This window comes from Hemitrygon akajei, chromosome 8 (genome assembly GCF_048418815.1).
Source record: "Hemitrygon akajei chromosome 8, sHemAka1.3, whole genome shotgun sequence".
In the NCBI taxonomy this organism is placed as follows: domain Eukaryota; kingdom Metazoa; phylum Chordata; class Chondrichthyes; order Myliobatiformes; family Dasyatidae; genus Hemitrygon; species Hemitrygon akajei.
The window spans coordinates 114,319,615-114,342,234 of NC_133131.1; the positions used below are offsets into that span (position 1 = coordinate 114,319,615).

General features: G+C 42.4%; 1 protein-coding gene across 2 annotated transcripts in view; it reads right to left on the reverse strand.

Annotated features, from left to right (window-relative positions):
• ankrd28b (ankyrin repeat domain 28b) overlaps positions 1-20,158 on the reverse strand; it is a 200,761-nt gene extending 180,603 nt beyond the window's left edge. For both annotated transcript variants that reach the window (XM_073054413.1, XM_073054412.1), the window contains exon 1: positions 19,979-20,158. In XM_073054413.1, the coding sequence (XP_072910514.1) occupies positions 19,979-20,005 (27 nt within the window). In that variant the 5' untranslated portion in view covers positions 20,006-20,158. The remainder of the gene's footprint in view (positions 1-19,978) is intronic.
• Positions 20,159-22,620: the final 2,462 nt, after the last annotated feature.

Sequence of the window (22,620 nt, forward strand, 5' to 3'; positions counted from 1 at the left end):
ATTTTCTGCATTCCCATTTAGACTTCTTCCCTGCAAATCTTGGTGCTGTTAGTGACGAGCATGGTGAAAAGTTTCATCAGGACATTGCGGTCATGGAGAAGATACCAGGGTGTCTGGAATCCATCAATGCTGGTGAATCACTGTTGGACATTTAAGCGAGAAGCCTTCGACACTGAGTCCAAATGATAATCATTAACAAAATATTTTTAACTTAGTTGAACTATCACAAAGCATCAGCACCATTATGCAATTAAACACATCATATTCACCTCTATCATTATATTCGGTGTCTACATTCCCCCCAGCGCTAATGCTAAGGAGGCGCTCTGTGAACTGTACGGGGCTATTAGCAAACTGCAGAACACAGACCCTGATGGTCTGTTTATTGTTGCCGGTGATTTTAACCACATGAACCTTAAGTCAGTGCTCCCCAAATTCCATCAGTATGTGGACTTTGCAACGAGGGGGGGAGAACGCATTGGACCTGGTTTACACAAACATCACCAACGCGTACCGGGCAGAGCCCTGCCCCCACCTCGGATACTCAGACCACATCTCTGTTATGCTAATCCCAGCATACAGACCGCTCACCAGGCACTCCAGACCAGTTCAGAAGCAGGTGAAAACTTGGCCAGCAGGAGCCATCTCTGCTCTTCAAGACTGCTTTGAGAACACTGATTGGCACATGTTCAGGGAGGCTGCAACCGATGGCGACTCTACCAACTTAGAGGAGTACACAGCATCAGTGACCAGCTACATCAGCAAGTGCATTGATGATGTTACTCTGTCCAAGACCATCACTATATGTGCCAACCAGAAGCCATGGATGACTGCAGAGGTGCGTGTGCTGCTGAGGTCCCGTGACTCCGCCTTCAGATCAGGCGACAAGGCAGCTTTAACAACAGCAAGGGCCAAACTGTCCTGAGCCATCAGAGGGGCAAAGCGTGCACATGCCCAGCTAATCCACAGTTACTTCCAGGACAGCGGCGACACACGGCCTATGTGGAAGGGCATCCAGGACATCACCAATTACAAGACAACATCACCTGACTGTGCAGGTGATGCCTCCCTCCCAAATGCGCTGACTAACTTCTATGCCCGGTTTGAGGCAGAAAATGACGTGGCGGCGAGTAAGTCCACCCCTCCTACGAATGTCCAGGTGCTGTGTCTCTCCGTGGCCGACGTGAGAAGAACCCTGTGCAGGGTCAACCCACAGAAGGCTGCTGGACCAGATAACATCCCAGAGGATGTGCAGACCAGCTAGCAGATGTTCTCACTGACATCTTCAACATCTCCCTGAGCAGCACCACCATTCCAACGTGCTTCAAGGCCACCACCATCGTCCCCGTGCCAAAGAAGTCTTCAGTGTCCTGCCTAAATGACTACCGTCCTGTTGCACTTACATCCATCATCATGAAGTGTTTCGAGAGGCTCGTCATGAGGCATATCAAGACCCTGCTGCCCCCCTCACTGGACCCCCTGCAGTTTGCGTACCGTCCTAACCACTCAACAAATGACACCATTGCCACCACCCTCCACCTGGCCCTAACCCACCTGGATAAAAAAGACACATACGTTCGGATGCTGTTCATAGACTTTAGTTCAGCATTCAACACAATCATCCCTCAGAAACTGATTGGAAAACTGAGCCTATTGAGCCTGAACACCTCCCTCTGCAACTGGAGATGCTGCTCCCGATCCAGACTGACTGAGGTCTCCCAGTCAGGAAGTCTAGGAGACCTCAGTCAGTCTGGATCGGAGGCAGCATCTCCAACACCATCACACTGAGCATAGGGGCTCCCCAGGGTTGCGTGCTCAGTCCACTGCTGTTCACTCTGCTGACCCACGACTGTGCTGCAACACACAGCTCGAACCATATCATCAAGTTCACCGATGACACGACCGTGGCGGGTCTCATCAGCAAGAACGATAAGTCAGCTTACAGAGAGGAGGTGCAGCAGCTAACGGACTGGCGCAGAGCCAACAACCTGTCTCTTAATGTGAACAAAACAAAAGAGATAGTTGTTGACTTCAGGAGGGCACAGAGCGACCACTCCCCACTGAACATCAACGGCTCCTCGGTAAAGATTGTAAAGAGCACCAAGTTTCTTGGTGTTCACCTGACGGAGAATCTCACCTGGTCCCTCAACACCAGCTCCATAGCAAAGAAACCCCAGCAGCATCTCTACTTTTTGCGAAGGCTGAGGAAAGTCCATCTCCCACCCCCCCCCATCCTCATCACATTCTACAGGGGCTGTATCAAGAGCATCCTGAGCAACTGCATCACTGCCTGGTTCGGAAATTGCACCATCTCAGATCGCAAGACCCTGCAGCAGATAGTGAAGTCAGCTGAGAAGATCATCGGGGTCTCTCTTCCCACCATCACGGACATTTACACTACATGCTGTATCCGCAAAGGAAACAGCATTATGAAGGACCCCATGCACCCCTCATACAATCTCTTCTCCCTCCTGCCGTCTGGGAAAAGGCTCCAAAGCATTCGGGCTCTCACGACCAGACTATGTAACAGTTTCTTCCCCCAAGCTATCAGACTCCTCAATACCCGAAGCCTGGACTGACACCTTGCCCTACTGTCCTGTTTATTATTTATTGTAATGCCTGCACTGTTTTTGTGCACTTTATGCAGTCCAGTGTAGGTCTGTAGTCTAGTATAGCTTTCTCTGTTTTTTTTTATTACGTAGTTCAATCTAGTTTTTTGTACTGCGGTCCTGAAAAACGTCTCATTTTTACTATGCACTGTACCAGCAGTTATGGTCGAAATGACAATAAAAGTTGACTTGACTTGATATTCAATAAAAGTTAATTTGTTGTTTCTCCTAATTCCTACGTGATACAAGTAGTTTGAAATTATATTTGTGTTCATCTTCAAGCAGTCTATCATAAACAAAAAAAAATTCTGAGGAAGCAACACTTTTGAAAACATGTGTTGTCCAGTGTTCTTAGTGATACTGGTAACAAATGTTACTCTCAGATCTTCAGGAGGGGATAACAGAACTTCAAGTAAACGCAAAGTACACTGCAGATGCTGTGGTCAAATCAACACATACAAACAAGCTGGATGAACTCAGCAGGTCAGGCAGCATCCATTGAAACGAGCAGTCAACGTATGCTGCCCGACCTGCTGAGTTCATCCAGCTTGTTTGTACATAACAGGACTTCATATTTTCTTACTCTAGAACTCACAACTCAGGATTCAATATTCAGGATGGTTAACTAACAACTTGTACACTTCGGAAATGTTATTTCACTAGTAATTTACAATTCAAGTAGATAAATGGATAGATTAGCTTCATTTGTCACATGTACATTGAAACATACATTGAAATGTGTCTTTTACATTAATGACCAACACAGTCACGAGGACATGCTGGGTGTAGCCTACAAGTGTCACCATGTTCCTGGTGGTAACACAGGAAATTGTGGGCATGGAAAGCCTAGCCCACACATCTTTGGAATGTGGGAGGAGACCCACAGAGACATACAGACTCCTTACAGTCAGCAGCAGGAATTGAACCCCTACAGATGATCACTGGAGCTGTAAAGTGGTGCACCAACCACTGCCTTCATGGTCTTATTTCATATACATTAGCTTTACATTGCTATTGGCTACTCCTATCAGCAATGAAGAATTTATAGCTTTTAAGTTAAAATTTATGACTTCAAAGTTTCAATCTAACTTTAGTTTACTGCCATTTATTGCTTTGACTATCAGCCTACAATTGTACTATCCAGAGCTACAAACTGAAGCAATCTTACAAATTTATAATTCAAACAACTTCAAAGAGTATCACTCAGCAAAAACTTGTTTGTTTTAACCTTAAAATGAGATACTAAAGCTTTGAGTATAAAGACGGATATGAACTTAGCTCCCAAAAGATCAGATCATATTTCTAGGAGTCAAATTCTTTAACCCCCTCACCTAAAAGGCTGAAGAGATTGCTAGATCACTGAGGTTGAGTCTGACCTTGGATCATCGGCCTCTATCTGCCCTCCTTCTGGCCTACACACTCCTTCTCTGATGGCATCACCTGTCCCTCCTTTCACAAGAATCAGGGCATCCTGAAAACTGTTGGGGAGAGTACTCTGTGGCAGCTGTTGGCATAACAAGCCAAAAAGGACAGAAAGGGCACTCAGCGGGCGATTATCAAATGATCAGACTGATCCCATTAGATACATGTATTTCACAGCTGCATACTGGGTTCTAAGTTAGCTTAAGTCATTGTTATACCCAATATTTTCAACTTTTTTCTGTTATTCTAAACAATCCAAACAGCAAGTAAATCAGGTACATTTGAAAAGTTTTAATTAAAGTGTGTGCTTGCATGCAGCGTAATTTCCAAGCAGAGTAACTTGATACCACCAGCCAAAAGATTTGTCATAACTTGTAAACATTTTCTAAGCCTCCTGGCCCTTCATCAGCTGTTACGTAAAGATGGCTAGAGCTAGTGCAGAGCCAGTTGATAAAGGCCAATGTCCATCTCATATTACTTGACATTTTATACAGCTCCTCATTCATTATGCAGCTATTGGTACATATATTGCAATGATTGCAAAGCACATTTGGAACTGATTTCAATACAAATCTGAATCTTTATTCCCTAGAACGTAGAAGATTGAGGGAGTTTTGATAGAGGCATACAAAATTATGAGGGGTATAGATAGGGTAAACACTAGCAGGCTTTTTCCACTAAGGTTGGGTGAGACTAGAACTAGAGGTCATGGGTTACAGGTGAAAGGTGAAATGTTTAAGGGAAACATGAGGGAAAACGTCTTCACTCAAGAGGGTGGTGAGAGTATGGAACAAGCTGCCAGCACAAGTCGTGGATGCGATTCTAATTTCAATGTTTAAGAGAAGTTTGGAGAGGTACATGGATGGGAGGGGTAAGGAGGGCTTTGGTCCAACAGACTAGATGGGTCGAAGGGCCTGTTTCTCTGCATTCTATGACTAAAAATCAATACTATAAAACTGACAAAATTAAGACTAACAGATGAAGATTTAAAAAGTTGGTTATTTTTCAAAATTGAAATTTTAAGCATGTTTTCTTAGAAAGCTTAATCTGGAAGACAAGAGACGAGCATTTTGTTCAAGTCCTTTATCACCACATTTATATGACATTTTAACACCAAAGTTCAGACATTATTTGGTGTTTATTATGATTACCTTATTGGATTTTCTAGATAAATGGTAGATTAAGAAAGTTGTAACTTTTTAAAAATATTTTTTAAATAATCTCTTTATTTAGCATTTTTCTCAAATTTGGTATCTCAAAGGCTTGCCCCTCTCTCCCTCCACCCCCAGCATGATGACTATTGTAACTCAGGGAAATACAGAACTGTTTAGGAACTGAATCACTGACAGTAATTGACATTTCAAAAGGATGAGCAGACAGAGGCTGGCGGTGCAGTGGCTCCATTAATAAATGATTTCTACAGTAATGAAAGATAATACTCGCTCTGAAGTTCAGGATGAAGAATTACATGGAGTTGAAAAGTGGGTGGGAGTAATACAAAAGTTCTTCGTTAATCATGGGTGATTTTAATCCCATATTTTAAACAAATCCAGTTAACAACAGAAGCCTTGAAAGCAAATTTGTGGAGTGCATTTGGCATCAGTTATGAGAGCAATATTTTGAGGAACCAATCGAAGAGCTGGTTATTTTAGATCTGGTGTTGTGCAATAAATGACCTCATAGCATATGATCCCATAGGAAAATGATCAGAATCGATTTCAAATTCAGTATGTGGGAGAAAGCTGGGGCTGAAACTAGTGTCTAAAAATAAATTAAGGCAATGACAAAGATATGAATATACAGTTGATTAAAGCTTAAAAGGAGAATAGAAAAAGGGCAAGATGGTAGGTCAACAAATACAGACCTTTTAAAAAGATAATTAATAAATCTCTAATGAGAAAGAAAGGCTCTGAAAAAAGCAAATCAAGGAAGTATTGTATCAAACTCAAAGGGCAAACAACTATTAGATCACAAAAAACATGAGAATATATTAGTGTGATGTCCTAAAATTTACTGTTATGCTGTATGTATTTCATTTTGGGCACTTCTGTAAGAGCAGCTGGTTTTCAGCTTGTTTAAGTTATTGTTGAAGAAAGAGATGAGGAGAAATGTGTGCCATCCAATTAGGATGGTCAAATTAAGGGTAGATTTCTCTGGTGAGGGACACTAAGGTTGGGTTTGGGGTTTCTGTTTGGTGGGAGATGTAGAGAGGAGACACTGGGAAGAACCAGTTGTAGCAAAACCAGTCCGTGGGAGACCCGCTTGCTCGAGATGGATTGCAAGCGTCATTCGGAAGGTTCTGTGGGCATCACACTGACTGAGGGCCCTGCGCGTGAGTGACAGAGAAGCTCAACATAAGCTCCAACTTGTGCACATTTGACTGTTTAGTTAGAATGGGCTCTTTTTGTTTTTCTTTACTAACCCTTTAGTTGAGTTTCATAAATATAATCCCTTAATCGTATGCAATGTACTGTCTGTTGTTTCATGGCACTAATTTGTAACAGGGTCGCAAATTACACAGCGTCCACACAAACTGGGGTTTGGGGTGGGATTGAGCCGTCTCAATCTCATGAGTTTGGTGGGACTTGAGTGTCGTCCCTAGACTTGCGCAGCCAAGGAAACCAGGGTGTTCATTGTGGGGGTATCGTCTGGGATCAATTTCATTGGATGCTGTGTGATTGCCCTGAGCATTGATCCAGTGGGTTGTGTGTTTAAGTCTGTGTTAAACTGTTGTTTGGTAAAGTGACTACAATACCTGATTACGGATGCCGCAGGGGTGGAGTGGAGGTTTGATAAAATGGCGGGCAAAGACGTTGTTCTAGTTCAGACTAGCGCTGAACTAGTGAAACTGCATGGTACTATTAGGGCCCCGGGGGGGGGGCCTTGGTCTGTTCATACTTTCCGGGATGACGGGAGTGTAGGCGAGCGGGCCGAATCGCAAGCTGTGTCTCCCATAGCTGGGGGCGGAGACTTCAAAGACAGGTTGCTCTTGCTTTTGCGGAGCAAGGGGAAGGAGTGGTCAGATTTGAATTCCCCGGCAAGGAGTGAAAATTCTGAGTTAGTATCAGCCTTACTTCTCTGGCAAATAAATGGCCCAGTGCACAGGCTCAAGGTTCTAGCCATCGAGAACTGAGAATGTTTTCATGGGTGAAGCCCACCCCTGAGGGGGAAGAGGAGTATGAGACTTGGGCGGAGCAGACCTCTCAATTGCTGGATGAGTAGATGTGCTCTGATGACGTAACAAGACAGCAATTGGTTGAAAGCTAATGGAGTGAGATCCATAAAGACACAGAACCTCTTTGATACCTCTGTGGGTTACATGCAAGCGCTAGAAAACTTTTGGCGCGACAGGAAGCCCAATGGAGCTTATGAAGGGGTCTCAGAACATGTTTCAGTTGAAGGGGGAGAAACTTTCCACCTCCGTTTCTCCAGACAGTCACAAAACAAGAAAAATATGGAACCCTTTCAAAGAAAAACATCAACTATACATAACCACAAAAAAAACAAATCGCAACATGAAAGAAGAGGCAAAAACACAGAATATAAAACAATAAAACTGAAAGAGTCCAGATGAACTGCTGTCTAATCCATAAACCACAGGCCCAGAGCTCTGGTATCATCCTCTGACAGCAATTGAGGAAGAGAGTACAAGAGACCATCACATGCAGACATCTTCTCTGGCAGCAGTAAGCGAGGTGCTGGTAAATGGCACTGAAAGCCCAGTCTCCACTGCGCCTGCCTCAATGTTTTAATCTTCCTTGACATTTTAATCGGCGATGCAGCAAGAAATGGTGTAAATTGTGGGCTCGCTGCCCATCTCTAAGCTTCGAAGCCTCAAAGACTCTCGCCTCCTGGAATGTTCTCAGAGACAGTAAAGCACCAGATCACTCAATCGATCTTCAAACTGCAGATCACAGGCTCTAACAGTACCAGAAGCACATTCAAAATAAAAAGATGTAAAAAAAGTGAAAGAAGAGTTTCATGGACTCTCTGGAAGATGTCACCCAAAGTAATGTTGCTCACTGGCACCATCTTGACCGGAGTTGTCTGAGATGAGTTTGCACATTTTTTCTATGGCTGTATAGGCTTCCTCTACACGCTGTTGTGATGGATACTTGCTTCTTGTCTCATGTTTGCTAAGCTTGCTTTCTTTTGTAAGAATCAGATTTCCAACTAACAGTTTGTTCAGCTTCTAGTCATAAAAGTCAGTCTTCAGTTCTTAAAATGTGAATGGCAAGCAGCAAGCAGCTTAAAGTTAAAAAGCACTCTCTAGAGAACAGCTTCGCAAACAAGCTCTGTAGATAGTAGATACTCTATCTGTGAAAGCAGGTATAAGGTAACTATTCCTGATTTTTTATTGCTCAAAGGTATAAGACAATGAGTTGTTGAATTTTGTGTTATCACAGAGCAAAACTGATTCTTTAAGTTGCTTAGTTCAAGGAAGCTTGCAGAACAGATAGATAATATCATTTAGCATATCAATAACAGATGTGTATTTAACTGCAACATCCATGTGCTTGAGGAAGTTAGCTTTATAGCATTTATTGCTGAGGTACCTGAGGTCTATGTTTCCAAAGATTGTTTTTAGACTACTTTGTGTTAAAAGGATATCTAATGAAATATCATATGCATGTGAAGTCACCCAGTGGAAGAGGAAGAGTATAAATGTAGAGAGCAACTCGGGTTTACTAGCAATGGGATAAAGAACAACAAACAAAAAGGAAGAAACATGGGGTGAATCTGTGGCGGACAATTTGTTTGTCTGCAATTCTTTGGTATGTCTTTTTAGTTTATAGGAATTGTACCTCTGTTTTCGAAATCCTTAATACTTTGTGCTTTGCATTTCAGAAATGATTTGTAATTTGGAAATGTTTAAAACAGAAATGTTCAGTGAGTTTTAAATGTGTTTTTAGTGTGTGGATTTAAATGTGTATCACTGAAAATAAATGAACTGTGTTTTAAACTACTTTTTAAGTTGGAAGCATCTTCTTCTTGGTAGGGAGAGGGGACCCATCACTCAAATAGCAGATTTTTAAAAATCAAAATATACTTTATTCAAAAATAATATTATATACAATAAGCCATTCAATGACTTTCAGTCCTTTACAAATGTTTCCATTACAGTCTTTACATTCCCACACTTTTGCCACCCAGGTGGCACTCTGTTACTTCATATTTACATACACTTGTTCAGGGGTATACAGCCCACCACCCCAACCCCTCAACTCCCACGGGAGAAGAAGCCTAGACTGTGGTCCTTCCCCACTGGGTCCTTGCGGTGGCTGCACCAAGTTTGAGCATGTCCCTCAGCACGTACTCCTGCAGCCGAGTATGTGCCAGTCGGCAGCATTCCCCCACGGACATCTCCATGTACTGGAAGACCATCAAGTTTTGGGCCAACGAAAGAGTGCCTTTCACCAAGTTGATGATCTGCCAGCAGCACCGGATGTTGGTTTTGGTGTGCGTCCCGGGAATAGCCCGTAGATCAGAGAGTCCTCTGTTACGCAGCTGCTGGGGATGAATCTCGACACTGTCCCTACCATCTTCCTCCACACCTTCTCTGCGAACCCACAGTGTGCAAAGAGGTGGGTCACTGACTCCTCCTCACCGCAGTCCTCCCCTGGGCAGAGAGGTGTGGAGACGATGTTCCGGGCATACAGGAGGGATTGGACTGGGAGGGCCCCTCTCACCACCAGCCAGGCGAGGTCTTGGTGCCTGTTAGTGAGGTCTGGCGATGAGGCATTTTTCCAGATGAACTGGACGATCTGCTCAGAGAACCACCCCACTGTGTCCATCACGTCCTTCTCCCGCAATGCCTGCAGGACCTTACGTGTTGACCACTGCCTGATGGCCCTGTGGTCAAAGGTGTTGACCAGATATTGGCAGCTAAACTCACCATGGAGAATAAACAGAGAAGTAAATTAGTCTTTGAAGATTGGATAGATACCATATTATCTCCTTTTAGTGATAGTAGTCATAAATTATCATGTCCCATAAGGCTTAAGATCTTTATTTGAGTTTAGAATTTGGTGGTCAGTAAACCTAATACCATCACACCATGCCTTCCTCTCACATCTTAAAGATTTGCAGCAAGATAGGTTAATTGGCTGCTACACATTGCTCCTATTAGTAGAAACCAGAGAATAATTAATCCAATCACCTTAAAAGAAATTCCTGTAACAATACATACAGCAAAAGTCAGTGGAAATTCTAGATTCAAACTTATTTAGCATGTGTACATCGAAGCATACAGTGAAATGCTGTACATCATTTGTGTTTATAATCAACACATCTGAGAATGTGATGGAGTAATCTGCAAGTGTCACCACACATTCCAGCACAATCCTCAACAGAACAAAGAACACAAAAAGCAACAGAACAACAACAAAACAACCCTCATTCTTCCTTCTCACCCAGGCATATGCATAATCCTCCAATCCCTGGAAAGGCCATCTTCAGCATCCAGCATCCAGCGTCCAGTGGGCTCTCAGACTTAGAGACATTGAGCATCAACTTCCCCAGTACAATCACAGATTTATAGACTTGGGGCCTCCACTTCTAGATTTCCAATTCAACCTCCCAATCACCTTGAACTCCAGTCTCACTGATGACAGGACCCCAAAAAACAGGCATCGAACTATGTTTCCAACTGATTTACAAACCCAGAGGGTCATCAAACCTCATTCCTCCTGCACAGTCCTCTGACTCCAGAGCCCACTCTTCAACAACTCACTGACCCGGGTGTGGAGGGAGTTCACCAGCCCACACTTGTGCTGCCCTGCCAGACAGACTTCCCTCCATGCATGATCAATGTCTGCATTGCTGGTCTTCAAGCGCAGAGTGGAGGCTTTGACTCCGTCCGGCCTGATCTCTAATTCTCCCACATCCCTGTCCCTAAACCCTTGACCTCATCCAAGACCACAGCCTGGCACCATTTTGGATGCCCCATTATGATCAAATGGTAAACAAAGAAAAATGTACCAGATAATTAATTACCAGCGGCATAAGGCTAGAAAAATCATAGCTGAAATAATCCATTTCAATGTGAGAGGTCACTACTGTGGAAAAAAAATAAAGTAAAAATAAAAAAAATTTATATCATAAATGGAAATTTCTATCAGACAACATTTGTAAGAATCGCCAAATATTACTTTAACCTAAAATTGACTGTGGAATAATCGTATCTCTATTACCAGGATAAAATACTCTCATTAACCATCTCTTGAAGGCACTAATTCAGTGTGCCATGGAAGTGACTTTGTCATCAGAATTGCTATTTTTCTTGATGTATCACAGACAGCAAATACTAAGCAATTTTTATTAGAAGTCCATGACAGCAAGAAGATCAATTCTCATCCATTCGTATCCCTATTTTTCTATTATAATATTTACCATCATTGTACTGCAAAATTGCAACTTTATAATTGTACATTTCCTGAGAATATTTCAGTCTAATGGAACACTATTTACTTGATGTATCATTTTAGTGAAATGTCAGCGATACTTCAGAGCCCACAGAAAATGTTTTTAGAGTAATGAAAACCTATTACTGAGGTTGCAATGCCTTTGTGGGCAGGTTTCTTCAATGTGACATGCAAGTATTGCTGCTGTTCCACTAAATGAAAAACACCAGTCACTCTGCACAAACACAACATAAAGGAATCCAAGCAAGTCATTACTTTCTCCCTCTGGTTCAGGTTGCAGGCTGAAGCCCATTCAGAAAATGTAGACTGATTGCAGCCAACTACAAGGATTAATTCTGATTTATGATCATTATATATCCTCCTAATAAGTGGAGCTGTCCACTTAGCAGGAAATAAAAGTATCTACAAATTAATGGGTTAAGGTACATCCAAACTCATTTTCGTACATAAAATTATCCTTAGGGAATCACAGGAAAAGCTTTTCCAAAAAAAAACCATTATATTTAATACAACTTTATAAGAATATACTGTAAATGACATAACTCAATCACCAAAATCTATGAACTAACTTACTGCTAGCTGGAGTCTTCGCTTGCAACCAAGTTACTAGCGCTATAGCATCTTGAAAAATCTCATGAACTGATGGGATTTACTCAAGCAAATTTTTCACCATTTGGAGCAATGCATATTCCAGGAATTAACTGAAAGGCACTCAATAAAAAGCACACTCTTTAGTTTCATCCCAAGAGATACTTACAAACACTACCAAATCTGTAATTATTTGAGCTTTGCATTATACATATTTATTGTTCTTACAAAGAAGTGTTCACCTAGGGATTAATGTAGAAGTATATGCCAATAGCTGCACCAGGCATACCTAAAAATGAGGTGCCAACATTGTAAACCTGCAACATCAAACCCAGCATGCAATACACAAAGCAAATGAATCCCACAACTAACAAATGAAAACAAAGCTTTATGTCCTGCAAAGCTGATGACAAGCAACAAATGGGAAGTGGTGGCACCAAGAACCTTGTGAGGCCTCAGCATGCAAATATAGAAGAAAAAAAGTGTATGGTCAGAAAAGCAAAAAAGGTGTACCCTATTTTCTAATTGGAGAAAATTCAGAAATCAGAAGTCAAAAGGGACTCAGCAGTCCTCATGCAGGATTCCCTACAGGTTAACTTACAGGCAGAGTCCTTAGTAAGTAAAGCAAATGCAATAGCAGCAAAATTTTGAGGAATAGAATACAAAATCAAGGATGTAAATGCTGAGGCCCACACTTAGAGTATTGTGAGCAGTCTTGTCGCCTTATCTAAGAGAAGTTTTACTGGCATTGGAGGGAGTCCAGAGGAGGTTCATGATGATTCTGGGAATGACGGGGTTAATGTATGACAAGCATTTGAGGGCTGTACTCACTGGAATTTAGAAGAATCGGGGGGGGGGGGGGGATCTCACTGAAATCTATCTAATTTTGATGAGCCTACACAGAGTGAATGCAGAGAGGACGCAGTGGGGGAGTCTAGGACCAGAGATTAGGAGGAATTTATTTAGCCAAAGGGCAATGAATCTATGGAATTTATTGCTATAGATGGCTGTGGAGGCCAAGTCACTGGGTGTATTTAAATTTAACACTAATAGGCTCTTGATTAGTAAGGGCATCAAAGGTTATAGGGAAAAGGCAAGAAAATGGGGTTGAGAGGAATAATAAATCTGTCAAGATGGAATGATACAGCAGACTCATTGGGCCGAATGGCCTAATTTGCTCCCATGTCTTATGGTCTTAAAATGCTTAAGTAGCAACAACTCATTGCCTGACACCCCGAAGTATTTGCAACATCTGCAGAGCTCATGTCAGAATAGCTTTTGCTAGCTTGATATCTAAACATAGAAGCACCAGACTTGATTGATTTCCCATCCACCAAGTTAAGCATTTATATTGTACGTTAGCTAAAACTTAGACAAACTTCAACAGATGCACAGTGGAGAGTATCCACTGGATTAGTTGCATCACAGTCTTGTATGGAAACACCCATGTCCAGGAAAAGCTCTCCCCACCACTAAGTAAATCTACAAGGAGCATTGCCACAAGAAAGCAGCATCCATCATCAAGGACCCCTATCATCCAGGTCTTCCCCTCATCTCGCTGCTGCCTTTGAGATAGGTCCCACATCACTAGGTTCAGGAACATTCATCATCCTTCAACCATTCGGCTCCTGAACCAGCATAGATAACTTCATTCACCTCAACACTGAATTGATTCCACAACCCATGGACTCAACACTGAATTGATTCCACAACCCATGGACTCACTTTTAAGTACACTAAATGCATCTTCTCAATATTATTTATTTATTTTTCTGTATTTACATAGTATGTCTTCTTTTGCACATTGGTTGGTTGTCCACCTTTTTTCATTGATTCTAATGTATTCCTTCATACCTACTGTGAATGCCTGCAAGAAAATGAATCTCAGGGAAGTACACAGTGACGTATACCTAGTTTGAAAACAAATTTACTTTGTATTTTTATATATTGCTCAAGCATCACATCACCCTTCTAATGTTTCCCATCAGGAATGCTCCAACAGTATTCCACAAAATTGTGTCCTCTGGCACAAAGGGCATCAATCATACAAGAGCAAAATTCTCCTCTTAGTCACATCCAAGTATGTTATTCTTTCTTCACTGCCACGAGACCCGAATCCTGGAACTCCCTATCCAACAGACTTAATATAGATACAAGAGATTGTAATTGCTGGAATCTTGAGCAACAAACAGAAGCTAAGTAACTCAGTAGGTCAAGTAGCATCGGTGGGTAGGAGGAAGGAATGTAACTCCACCGGGGGGGTGGAGCCACAGAGGTTAACTGCTTTTCATAGACAATGAAAGACAGACAGTAAATGCTGGGCTTGGCAGGAAAGTCCTAACCATGGAAGTGAAGATACTACTGGTTTACTTTTCTATGAATAGCTCTCATTCATATAGCACTTTCAATGGTGCACAATATGCTAAGATACTTCATTGGAAACAAACAAAAAACACTAGGAATAGTCAGATCAGGCAGCATCTGTGGAATGGCAACATTTCAAGTTGATTACCTTTCATCTAATTAATATTTCCTGTATTTCCTGTTTTTATTTAAATTTCTAGCAAAGAAGATTTGATCAAGAAGCAGTTAATTTGTTTATGCAATAAGAATAATTCTCAGGTAGGTGCAAAGACAATAGACCACTGAGGAAGGTCCTGACGAAGGGTTTCGGCCCGAAATGTAGACAGTGCTTCTCCCTATAGATGCTGCCTGGCCTGCTGTGTTCCACCAGCTTTTTGTGTGTGTTGTTTGAACTTCCAGCATCTGCAGATTTCCTCGTGTGAGATCACTGAGGAAGGAAGGCGGGCTCTGTCGTGGGCAAAGTACTGGAGAGTTTAACATCGGTAGCTGAGCGAAGGGCGCTGAGTAGGCTACGGTCAATTATGGAAAACCCTGAACATCCTCTACATAGCACCATCCAGAGACAGAGAAGCAGTTTCAGCGACAGGTTACTGTCGATGCAATGCTCCTCAGACAGGATGAAGAGGTCAATACTCCCCAATGCCATTAGGCTTTACAATTCAACTGCCAGGACTTAAGAACTTTTTTAAAGCTATTATTAATGCTTTTGAGTTAGTGATTTAGATGCATATCATATTATTACTGAGTTAAGTATTGTATGTAATGAGTTTTTGCTACAACAAGTGTATGGGACATTGGAAAAATGTTGAATTTCCCAATGGGGATGAATAAAGTATCTATCTATCTATCTATCTATCTAACACTACACTACAAGTTCTTACACTAACAAGTTCTTGCCTCTGTATATTTTTTTGCATTAATGTCTTGATTTGCACCATTTTCTTTAGTCTTGTATAATTTATAGATACTTAATGTAGTGCATGTTGACTGTGTCCACATTCATATGATGTTGATGCAAGTAAGTTTTTCACTGTACCTATACTTCACCATAATTGTGCATATGACAATAAACTTGACCTGACCTTCTGCAGATATTCAGGGTGGTGTATTTGATCCTGAGGGAAGAACACTCAGTCAGTCCTTTTTGATCCAGGATTACTTACTTCCACACAAAAGATTCTGCAGAAGCTGGAAATCTTGACCAATACACACAAAATGCAGGAGAAACTCTGCAAGTCAGGCAGCATCTATGGCAATAAATAAATAGTTGATGTTTTGAGTCTTGACCCAAAATGTCTACTGTTTATTCCGTTCCATAGATGCCGCCCAACCTGCTAAGTTCCTCCAACTTTTTCTGTATTACACATTTCTACTATATTTTTATTGGTTTTAAGGCAACTAATGAGGCCAGGGTACACCACTGTTGTGTCATCAGAGAACATGATGATTTGGTTTGAGCTGGATCCAGCAGTACAGTCATGTTAGCAGCATGAACAACAGAGGGCTGAGCAAGCAACCCTAGGGGATGACGGTGCTCAGCGTGATGGAGTGAAAGGTTCACAGGAAACATCTCATTCCAGCTTGACGCCAGCTAGATGGCTATGAGAACATGGGATGTTGGATGCATGTTTTGAAATCCTCATAGACCTTGTGTACACATTAGTATATGACAGTAAATAGTTGGGCTTATTATTATTATTGCTGTTTATATGTCTTTTATATTATCTGTTTGCTAAACTCCTCCTCTGATTTGTATATTCTTTATTTGAAAATCAATAAAAAGATTGAAAATGAAATAGTTGGGCTGGTTGACATTGGCTTTGCTCTTATATTCCTCCTGTCATTTGTGAGTGGACTCTGGATATTCAGTGATAATAAACTGTAAATACTGTGTGGTTTTCAATTGGCAATTACCATGGTACGAGAATTTTTTAAAAAGATTATTGCTACATTAGACGCGTGGTCTCAAAAATGTTCACGCCTGCCATGAATATTGCACAGATGGAATAAGCAGTGAATTTAATGCTTACTCAGGCCACCTTGTGGGCTCCCAAATGAGCCCTGAGGTTCTCAATACCATCCAGAATGCTCTTTCTTCACTTTGAGCAGTCATGGACCCAAGGCTCCTGGGAGTCTGTGAGAAATGTTATGTTGAGACATTGAGTACACTCTTCAGTCTCTTCCACTGTCCACCTGGTAATTCAGATAATAAATTGTATCCATTCTGGGAGCTTGCTATCAGACATGCAAACAACACTGTCTGCATATTGTAGCTGCTTAAGTGCAGCTAGGATTTCAATACTCAAGGTATTGACCTGAAAGAAGATGCTAAAGTTAGTTCACTTATTTTTTGAGAACTTACAGGAGTTCAACTTCAACTGGTGAGGATGGCTGCCAAATATAACAGTGGGGTATAGATCAGTTAAAAATAAGAGCAGAGAAATGGTAGATGTTGTTTAATCCAGGCAAGTTTAAGGTGATGCATTTTAGGAAGTCAAATGCAAGGTTTAGGGTTACTGTAAATTATACAATAAATGGCAGGAGCTTTACAAGCACTGATGTGCAGGGGAACCTTGGGTACTAGTTAACAACTCCCCAAAAGTAACAACACAAGTGAACAGGGTGGAAAAGACAGCTGAGGCACTGAGTATTAAAGTTGACTTGTTATATTACACCTCTATAAAACTTTATTAAGGCCCTATTTGGAGTATTGGGTCCAGTTCTGATGGTGTAATTACAGGAAGGATGCAGAGGTAAAGAGGGTACAAAATAATTTCACTGGGGGTTGCCTGGATTTGAGAGTATTACCAATAAAGAAAGGTTGGACAAACCTGAATTGTTTCCACTAATGTGCAGGACTGATGAATGACCTGATAAAAGTATATAAAATTATGAAAGGCATAGATTCTCAGAATCTTTTTTTCCCCCAGGGTTGAAGTTTCAAACACCAGAGGACATAGCTTTAAGAGGGGAAATCCTTTCAAGATTTCAAGCAAGTTATTTTTTTAATTACACATTGTTAGGGGAAGTGGTAGAAATACATACAATAGTACTGTTTTAAAACACTCAAATAGAAAGATAATGGAGCTGGAGCAAGCAGATGGGATTAGTTTAGGATGGTATCGTAGTCAGCATAGGCATGGTATTGAAGGCAGTGGGGAATTGCCTTCACAAAAGATGGCTCTCAAGTTACCAGAAGTGGTCTAGGTTTTCACCATGAACCTTTACAAAGTTTGGAACCTACCTAGAATTGCCCTGAACTTCATAAAGCTTCCTGCCAACAGCAACAGACCAAATTGCTGCTCCACTTAAATTATGCTTGAATCTAGACTAGAAGATTGATAATTTTGGACTTCATTAAAAGAGGGATGAAGTAGAACTTGACAGCATCATTACATAAATGGAAAGTGATCATCTTCAAATGGCCTGCCAGACAGCCTATGAGAAATAATCAGCAACAGTGATAAATCCTTAGGGACATTAGAGATAACAGTACAGAACCAAGGACCAGGAATCAGGATGAGAAGCCACTTTCTGACCTAGATTGAGTGCCAAGTAAACTGAGTGACTGTACTCATACTCAACTGAACAATGCTGGAGGAGAACAGTGATAACTGTCAATATCACAGAAAACACCATGAGTAACTTTGACAAGAATTGACTTAATAATGTAACAAAATTGGAAATGCCATTGGCAGGATTCTAGTAACTCGTGCCTGAATGGATAAACTTTAATTTGCATGACTACAACATATTCACAAAAGTGGCAGAAAGGGTAATGATTGTTTGGCCTGGAAAGAACTTTTTCTCGAGGAAAGAAATGAAATGAAAATTGGAATTCTACATAAGGAGAGAGAACAATCAGCAATATCAACATCATCAGTTGTCATTGACAATGTCCATAATATTGTATGGTCATTTAAAAAGTACCCGGACTCTGGACTAGCACCTGAATCATCAAGGCATAAAAAGCTACAGATTCTGGTGTTGCATGACGCTACCGGTTCACAACTCCAAACACCGGGCGTTCAGTCTCAATCTCTGGCACTGTGTGCGTGCGTGTGTGTGTGTGTTCGTGTTCTCCATGTGACCTAGTGGATTTCCTTCCACACCCCAACAAAGTGCAGATGGGCTTTTTCATCTGTCAGTTGCTCACTGGTATGACATGTAGGTTAGCAGCAGAATCGGGTGAGATGATGACAACGTGGGAGAGCAGAAATGGGTGGTCTGAGAGTTGGCACCAACCCAGTGAGTCAAAGGGTCTCTTTCTGCTCCATATCTCTCTATGATAATGACTAAGTACAGGTAAATGGGCATGGACACAACATCATCACCAACAAACTCCCAAGTCACACATGACCCTGACCTGGAAACTCCTGATTTTCTGGTAATCTTTTATTAATTATCTAAAAGATCCACTGCTTTGCTAATGGAACTTAGGATCAATCTTACATACCATAACTGCATTTCTCCTTGCCCTCCTCAGTTCCAAATAAAACAACTGCCATTAATCAAGACTTCAAACACATACACTTTGCCAGCTAACATATTCGTAAATTTCCTTCAAATTCTCTCTGTAACATAGTGAACGCAAATGTTGACAATACTACGCAAATACTTTATTACATTCCACAATGAACTCCCACCTCAAATATCTCTCACATCTTAACATTTACCCCTCTGATCTGCCAACTTTTGAAATCAATAAATATGAAGTCCCTCTACTCCCATACTTCATTCACTGCACATTCTTTTGTTTGTTGTCTTCAGTTATGCCAAAGGAACAGATCAAGACCAGTACAACTACAGAGCAAGACTGGTAAAAGATTCGACATGCAAAGACTGACAGATCTGGGTATACCTCCTTCAAAGAGCAAGTGCATGATAAAACTACAGTCAATCTATGACTGTTGACACCATTCTAAATGAATCACGTTTCAATTTTTTTCTCTCTAGTTCGGTATGGATCGCCACAGATTTGTATACTATTACCGATGAAGACAGGCACAGACCAACAACATTTGAAACAAGTGGTGTAGAAAGGGCAGTGTAGTTCGTCATTTACCACCTGCTGCAACCTCCACTCTCGCGGAAACACCTCTGTCAAATCCACGGTTCAGCAAATGTCCAGTCCGACATGGATCAGTGCCCAAAGCCCAGGCAACGTGTCCGTGACCACCCAACACTAACACACCCAAGCATAATCCCTCCGACAGAAACACACCTGCACATTCCCCCGCCATACACATTCCGACCCTTCGATCCGTCGGAACTCATCGCCCGCCTTCTAACCGACGAAGTTCAGACGAGGTTGGTAAGGAACAGAGTCACGCACCCCCGGGTCCTGATAACACGGGGGCCAAGGTGATCCCCACCATATCGGGGCCATCAGTTGTTCGAGCCCGATCCCAGTGAACCAGACGAGGCTGGGGGAAAGCCATTTCCCGAGAGAGGCCGGGCCGACCATTCGCCAACCCCCAGCCCCTACACTCGGCGCCGGGCACCGAACCCCAGGCCCAAGCAGCAGTCCTGCTACCAGCGACAAGGTGCGCGGTGCGGCGTGAGGCTCACCTGGTCTCGGAGCTTGAGGAAAACCATAGCCCCCGGTGGCGCGCTCAGTACGGAAGGGAGCAGCGCGGCGAGCGGACCACGGACGGAAGCCGCCCTCGGTTTAACACCAACCCAGCGGCCACTCCAAACCCCAAACTCACAACATTACCGCCAGCCACACCACGCAACAAAGCACGGCACCATTGGCCACGGTCACCGAGTTTGCGTAAAGCACCGCCCTCAGCGATTGGATGCGAGGCGGGGGAACGTCAGGCTTGACCGCGACCCTTCACCCGGCCCTCCCCCGTGAAAAGGGAGGCGGAGGGCGGGAGGGAGAGAGGCATAGGGGAGGGTGAGGAAGGTGGGGATGGTGGAAGAGGTTAAAGTCTATGCCAAGGGGCAAGAAGGCATCAAGGGAAAGAGGAAGTACGGGGAGGAGAGCATGGCCTGGTAGTGTGGGGAAGATTATGACATTTCGGGGGGAGAGGATACAGAGCATGATAACGGGAAAGTGGGGAAGGAGAGGGTGAATATTGCATGGGAGGGTAGAGGTAGAGGAAGAGAAAGGACGGGACACAGAAGGGAAGGAACACGGGAAGATGGAGAAAGAGAGAGGGTATACGGCATTGGAGGGTGGGGGGCGAAGAGAGAGCAGAGGACGGGAGGGTGGGGCAGAGGACGGGAGGGTGGGGGAGAGAACGGGTGAATGGGGGCAGAGAGGGGAGAGAACGTGAGGATGGGGACAGAGAGAGAAGAGAATGGGAGCGTGGGTCAGATAGAGAGCAGAGAACCACAGGGTGGGGAGAGTGTACAGAAAGGGAGTGTGGGGAGGGAGAGAGAGAGAAGAGAACAGGAGTGCAGGGAGAGCGCAGAAAATGGGAGAATGGGGAGAGAGCAGAGAATGTGGGGATGGGAGAGAGCCAGCTGGGAATTGGGGGAGAGTGCAGAGAATGTGGGAATGGAGAGAGAGAGCAAAAAATGTGGGAATGAGGGAGGAAGCTCGGAATGGTAGGGTAGGGGAGCAAAGAACGGGATTGGGGAGAAGGATTGTCGAGAATGAGTGAGAAAGGGCAAGGGAAGAGTGGGTGGGGGAGAGAGAAGGAACGGTGGACTGGAGGGTCATGGTATTGGTTTTTGTTTAATATATACAAATATTTTTAAAAATTCACCGCAGATTGAAACTTGTATAGTTTTAAGATTATGTGAGTTGTTACAACACTGTAGATGTGAGATAGGATTGAAAATGCTTTGTAAGAAGATAAGCAGTGTTCATTTACAGTGATAAGGACAACACTTGAAAGTTAACTCTGCTTCCTTCTGCACAGATGCTGTCTGGCCTCTTGAGTATTTCCAGCATTTTCTGTCTTCTGGGATATAACAAGTTCTTAAGATAGATGGACAGAAGCAGCAGAGATGAACAGATTAGACACAGGGCCAAGAAACAATCGCATTTTTGTTTTGAAAAGGACAAAAATATCAGTAGCTAGTTATAGAGTTAAACACAAAAGCATTTCTTGTGAGTGGTCCTCTGATGTGATTTGAATTATAAATCTGACCAAGGTCACCTGTAGAGCTTGATGGGTTGTCAGTAAAATATCAAATATTTAATATAAAATAAAAATATCAAATATAAAATATTTTTATATGAAGATCGTATGGCCTATCCACTTCAGGTGATTATGCTGTTGGTAAATTTAGCAAATGCTGTCAATTAACTGAAAATGCAATATAAACCAAGATTACCATTGATAAATAAATTAGATAGGAGATTATTGCTTCTGCAAATATAGTGCAGCAGATGTGGCAAAGAAAAACTGGGGTTGCAGCCAATAAGACTTCATACTGCTTCTAAAACTGCAACATTTATTTGGATTGCAATAGTATTGTCAAATCTATGAATAGAAACTTGAACTGCTTTTTGTACAGCTGGAAATACACCAGTACAGAGACAAGTGTTTTCTGTGTCAGACCTTGGCTGTAAAATCTGTTTCTAATTTAAGATTAATTTTCAACCGAATCCTTCTGATTTAGAGGAATTCAAAGAGATTAAAAAAAACTAGTTTTGAGATCTGCTGCATGTTTTGTAGGACAAACCAGGATTTTTATGACAGATTTTCATGGAGTAGGACAGTTTAGGGCATCCTTTTTTTTTATTACCCTCCTTGGAGCCAAATATCTGTGCTGACTTCCAACTGAGCCATTCTCAATTATTTTCCCTCTGCCCTCCATTCTCTCATGCTTCACCCCTCTGTCACTCTGCCCTCTTCTGTTTGTCTGTACCTTACGAATCAAATCCTTACTTTGTCTAGCTGTTGCATATTCCATTGATATAGTTTCTGCACTTTTATCTGTATCTCTCTCAATTATTTCTACTTCTCACTGTACATTTTCTGGAGAATATCTGTCTCGGTAAAACTGTCCTTCAGTTTCCTTTGTGTTTTGTGTCCTGAAAATTATTTCCCACCTACTTTCTGCCTCTATGCTTCTTTCAGTGTCTCTCAAATCTTTAGGGGCAGTAGAGACAAGCTAGTAGAGCTATTGTCTTGCAGTTTCACTGACACAGATTCAATTTGACCCCTTGTGCTCTCTGTGAGGAATTTGCACATCCTTCTAATCACTGCATCAGTTTCACTTGGGTGCTCCAGTTGCTTCCTATGTCCCAA